This window comes from Bison bison, unplaced genomic scaffold (genome assembly GCF_000754665.1).
Source record: "Bison bison bison isolate TAMUID 2011002044 unplaced genomic scaffold, Bison_UMD1.0 scf7180017864260, whole genome shotgun sequence".
NCBI classification, from domain to species: Eukaryota; Metazoa; Chordata; class Mammalia; order Artiodactyla; family Bovidae; genus Bison; species Bison bison.
In genome coordinates this window covers 11031717-11037599 of record NW_011494832.1, presented here as the reverse complement: position 1 = coordinate 11037599, position 5883 = coordinate 11031717, and the positions used below count along the sequence as shown (strand labels likewise).

At 43.4% G+C, this 5883-nt stretch overlaps 1 protein-coding gene across 1 annotated transcript in view; it reads left to right on the top strand.

Moving 5' to 3' along the window:
• The window catches only part of LOC104994575 (tripartite motif-containing protein 26-like), an 8839-nt gene extending 7796 nt beyond the window's left edge, over positions 1 to 1043 (top strand). Inside the window, 2 exon segments of the mRNA XM_010848203.1 lie at positions 339 to 785; positions 788 to 1043. Of these exon segments, the coding sequence (XP_010846505.1) occupies positions 339 to 785; positions 788 to 1029 (689 nt within the window). The 3' untranslated portion in view covers positions 1030 to 1043.
• The last annotated feature ends 4840 nt before the right edge of the window (positions 1044 to 5883 follow it).

The following is a 5883-nucleotide window of genomic DNA, read 5'->3' as shown; positions in this document are numbered from 1 at the left end:
CTCCGGGAGTTGGTGATGGACAGGGAGGCCTGGCATGCTGTGGTTCATGGGGTCACAAAGAGTCAGACACGACTGAGCCACTGAACTAAACAGAAGTGGTCCCAGGCCTTATCATTTTCCCTCTCAAGTCTCATCGCACTGCCTGAGGCCTTGAATTTTCTATGTTCTTTACACTCTCTAGATATGGTTGCTAATAGTCTGAACACAAGGTCAAAAGCAGTCTTTGTCCTGGTCCCCTGAGGAGCCTCCCACCATTGTCATAAAGGCCGAGAACCTATGGGACAAATCTCATTTGTATGTTTTGTTGAGGCCACACCTTTGTCTCCTTGTACCCACAGCGAGGATCATCCTGAATTCCCAGACAGCCAATGGCTACCTCTCAGTGTCTCCAAATGGGAAGAGTATGATGTTCACTGGCTTGTGGATGAACAAATGCCAGCGTGGTCAGAGATTTGATCCGGAGCCCGGGGTTCTGGGCAGTAAGGGCTTCACGTGGGGCAAAGTGAACTGGGAAGTGAAAGTGGACAGGATCTGGTGGGAAGCAGAGGCGGAAGAAGATGCAAGGAGATACAGAGCTGGAAGCAGAGGCGTGTTCTGCAGTAGCGATCTTGGTGGATTTACAGGCATCACTGATGGGTATCATTCTCCTGGATATAGAGAGGAGAATGAGGAGTTGGAGGAAAAATGGTTTCAGGAAAATGGAATATGGCCAAAATTCTGCCTGGAGGGGGTGGCAAGAGAGTCAGTGGTGAGAAGGGGATTTCTCAACTTCACCCCCGAGGAGGGGTCTGGACTCTGCAGCTGTCCTCAGCTGGGGTGTCTATATGCACCAGCCCAGGGCCCTTCCAAATCCTGTCCTACTGCCCCCGGCACATTGGAGTCACTCTGGATCATGATGGTGGGAAGGTAACCTTTACCAATGCCAGAACTCAAGAGGTCATCTATGAATTCTCATCTGCCTTCACTGGGAGAATTTTCCCTTTCCTGTGGCTTAACTGCATGAGATCCAAACTCACACTGAGACCCTGAGAGAAGACCTCCTGGCACAGGTTTTTTCATTTATCCTTTGCTCCTTTTCATCGTTCCCAGCTCTCTGCCTCAGCTGCATCATCCCGCTAGGTTTCCAAAAAGCTCTCAGATGACTAGAGCCTTACGGCAGAGTTAGGAGTCTCCTGTCCTCACTGCTTTGTCTCTATAATGAAGACGGTAATAGATGATCTTCTTTCTCTAAGGGGAATGGTTGGAGTGTCTTTAAAGTACTTATTAAAATGTGTTAACTATTAATTAATCACTTTTGTTGCCTTTGATTTGGTTCTTCATCTGCTGCCGAGACAAATGTATGAGAATGAGTGACTGCACATAGAATTTCAGCCCCTGCCACAAATAGTAATTGATGACAACATCCATACCGATATTTCCAAAGCACCTTTTCTGCCCCACAATTTCTCCTGTCATCCTTCTAAGCATCCGAGGAAACAGTAAATATTTGGCAATTCATACCCATTTCACATTTGATATGCTATGAGATTTGAGATATCTGGTGTGAGAATTCCTTTATCTGCCGTGTTCTGATAATTTTTGCAATAGGAAGGGGCCAGAGGAAGCCACGTGAGGTTCAGGTGTATGTGAGTTTTTGGAAATCATTTGGTTCTGAAGTAAATTTTACGTCAGCTGTGTTTTGAGATGGTACAAATAGATACTTAGCTTAATATTAAATTAGCAGTCTTACCTATAAGCAGCAGAAAACAAATTTGGCTAATTTTAGAAAACAGGAACTTTGTTAAACATTACGAGGGCATGTGCAGTGCAAAGAGAGAGGGATACATGTGCCTGCCTGCTTGCAAATTCTGGAGGAGGATCCAATGACACCCAGAGAGCTGGGAGCTGGAGTGAGAGGGGGAGGAGGAGGAGGAGTCAGCAGGACTTGAGAGGATCATAGGGATTGTCAGCATATAAACAGAACACATGCATGAGTCCAAGCAAATGGAGAGTGGATATTATCTGGTGGGAGGCAGAGGATGAAGAAGTAATTACTATAGATGGGAATGGAGCCAGAGGTGTGTTTGGCAGTAGCTATCCCAGTGGATTCAGACCCAACTGATGAGTATATTTCTCCTGGATAGAGAAATGAGAATGAAGAGTTGAGGAGGGAACGGGCTCAGGAAATTAGTGGCTGGAACAGGCCCTAGTTCTTCGTGGAACTAACTCCTAAATCAAAATCTGGCATAAGTGCACCAGATTGCCAGAGTATAGGATGCCTGCCTGTGCCCCAGCAACAACAAAAGGTTAGGCAAGTATGTTTTCAGCTTCTGTAATAAGACATGGTCTCTCAAGACTCATGTAAGCCAGCATTCTCAAGGCATGGGAGCAGAGGCTAGGTGCCAAAGAACCTCCCATACTTAAACTCCTGGGCTCAAGATGTGGGGAAATTTGCTCTGATAGCTCAGTGTTTAAGAATGTTTTGTTGAGGGACTTCCTTGGTGGTACAGTGGGTAGCATCCCCCTGCCAATGCAGGGAACTTGTGTTATGATCCCTGATCCAGAAAGATTTCACATGCCACAGAGCAATTGACCCCATGTGCTGCACCTACTGAAGCGCCTGGGCCCAGAGCCTGTGCTCTGCAACACGAGAAGCCATGACAGTGAGAGGCCAGTGCACTGCAGCTAGAGAGTAGCCCTCTAGCTCTCTGAAAGCAGAGAAAGCCCACGTGCAGCAATGAAGACCCAGGTGAAAGATAAAAATTAATTAATTTTTAAGAAACACCTTTCTCACTGAGGAGAGATTGCTTTCCCCTGGCAGGAGCAAGCCTTTGATATGCAAACTAACTAATCCAGAGCCCTCCATCCCCCATCTGGCCTTGGACCCCAAGAGGCAGTATTCCTCTGCCTCTGTGAGTTGGGGGCTACCCTGATGGCTCAGTCAGTAAAGAATCCACCTGCAATGTAGGAGGCCACCCCCAATGCAAGAGACCATCTGCAACGCAGGAGCCCCAGGTTTGATCCCTGGAAATGGCAATCCACCCCAGGATTCTTGCCTGGGAAATCCTATGGACAGAGGAGCCTGGCAGGCTACAGAGGCCAGGGTTGCAAGAGTCAGATATGACTTGGCAACTAAACCACCACCACCACCAGTGATACCAGGGCTAGGTACCAGACAACTAAAGACCATCTCTAACCCAAAGCCAGCTGAAATTATTCATACCAGCCAATCCTAATCTGTTTACCCTGCCCTGCCTTGACTTTCCCAAAGACCCACTAAAGGTCCTAGCCTTTATCTTCCTTTCATCTTTGCCAAGCTGACAGATTTTAATTTTTCTTTCCACTTTTCCTTTCATAGTCTCATTTTTCCAACTTATTAATAATAAATTATTTGGTATTTGCATTTCTTCTTTTCCAAACTATTTTCTTATAATCTTTATTTTTCACTTGCAATGTAAGAATTTTAAAATATTGAATTTAAGGAAGAAGAAAAATCAGCCTCCTGACCCCAGGTAACAGGTGTGTCACTCACAGCTGACCTCAGTGTTATTTGAAGCTAGCCTGGTACTCACAGCTAGGCCATGTAATTCTCTTTGGAATAAACTATTTTATACAATACCAATATCAAACAAGGATACACTGAAACCATAATAAAGTGACACAAAATAAGACAAGACTATGCATAATTTTGCTTCAGCGCAGAGAACACAGGATACAGTGCAACTCACAAAGTACTGAACATCCCGTCCTGGGTAACATGAGTGATGGCAGCTCCTTTACCAACTGCTGCTTTACCCTTGCTCTCATCTGTCCTTATAGATATGACTGATTAGGACACCAAGTCATGTAACTGACCATGCTTCCTGGCAATATTCAATTTAGAGTAAACCTTTCTTTTATCCAACCAGAGCCCAAATTCCACAATAACACATTCTTTCTTATACTTTCATTCTAAAATGCCCTATGATTTCCCACGATGAGTGCCCTCCTTTGCTGTATCAGCAGTAAACACAATGTGTTCAACTAGGCATGTACCTGGCAGTCTCTGGCTGAAAAATATCTGGCTGACATATGCTAACCTTTTGTCTGTCAGATTTGTTATGTGTCTTTGAATTTGATTATGGACATGTGTTTGCATGGTTGTAAGTCTGTAGTTGCCATAGAAAGTTTATTTTTTCTTGGTGGGTTATTTTTTTATCTTTGGGTTGGGCTTAGAAAATTCTTCATTCTACAACTGTGAAAATTCTATGTATATTTTCATTTAAGTAGAGACTATGAGGAGGATGGTGTCCAAGGGTGAAAGGAAACAAAAAGCTGAAACTGGGGGCAGGTACCACTTTACACACACTACAGGGAGGAATAACAGGTAAAGAATTCTGAGGTGGTGGAATGCTAGGGTTTACATCTTCTGCTTTGTATTTCCTAACTATGTAGGACCTACAGGGTATTTTACAACGGGGTATTCAATAAGTGCTTTCTCGTGGCTAAGTGAAGACATAAGTGCTTGTTTATGTTTACCAGGTTAGTAAAAACGACACCAAGAGTCTCAATGTAATATAGACCAAAATTGGCTCCAATGATGGGTGTTTTTGAAAACTGATGAACTTGAAGTTATAGATTATATTTTGGTTAATGTCTGTACACTCTAGATGTTAAAGAAAATGAAAGCATTAGTCGCTCTATCATATCTGACTCTTTGCAACCCTCTGGGCTGTAGCCTGCCAGGCTCCTCTGTCCTTGGAATTCTCCAGTCAAGATTACTGGAGTGAGTAGCCGTTCCCTTCTCCAGGGGATCTTCCCAACCTAGAAATGAAACCCAGGTCTCCTGTATTGCAGGCAGATTAAATTTTCTGGACTTCTGTACTTTAAGGTGATTCTAAGACCCACAAAAATAAATGTATAAAGATAATTTCAGTGTACTTCAATCTGTGAGTTATACAGTATCTCAGGAGAATGAAAACTAAAACACTTAGATATGTTCTGTCAAATATGGCAGCTACTAGGCACGTCTGTGTGTGTGTAAGTCACTCAGGCATGTCCAACTCTTTGTGACCCCATGTACTGTAGCCCACCAGGCTCCTCTGTCTTTGGAATTTTCCAGGCAAAATTACTGAAGTGAGTAGCTATTCTGTTCTCCAGGGGATCTTCCCAACCCAGGGGTGGAACCCTGGTCTCCTGCACTGCAGGAGGATTATACACCATCTGAGCCACAAGGGAAGCCTCCTAGCCACATATGGCTATTTAAATTTAAATGAAATTAAATAAAAATTCAACTGCTCAATGACATTAGCCACATTTAAAGTGCTCAATAGCTCAGTAGCTAGCACTTCATGGAAAGTCACAGACTAGAACTTTGAGCAGACCTAGAACTTTGAGTAGCACTATTATTTTTGCTATTATTGAGCTTCAAATAAGGTGCATTAGACCCATTTAAAACCAAAGGGCCAATATTATTTCTCACACAGATCACATTTCCATCTGGGATATGGATCAATATTAAGCTGGCATCAACAAATTCATTATTTAACTTATATGCTGAGTACATCATGAGAAACACTGGGCTGGAAAAAGCACAAGTTGGAATCAAGATTGTGAGGAGAAATATCAATAATCTCAGATATGCAGATGACACCACGCTTATGGCAGAAAGCGAAGAAGAACTAAAGAGCCTCCTGATGAAAGTGAAAGAGCACAGTGAAAAAGTTGGCTTAAAGCTTAACATTCAGAAAACTAAGATCATGGCATCTGGTCCCATCACTTCATGGGAAATAGATGGGGAAACAGTGCAAACAGTGTCAGACTTTATTTTTTGGGCTCCAAAATCACTGCAGATGGTGACTGCAGCCATGAAATTAAAAGATGCTTGCTCCTTGGAAGAAAAATTTATGACCAACCTAGACAGCA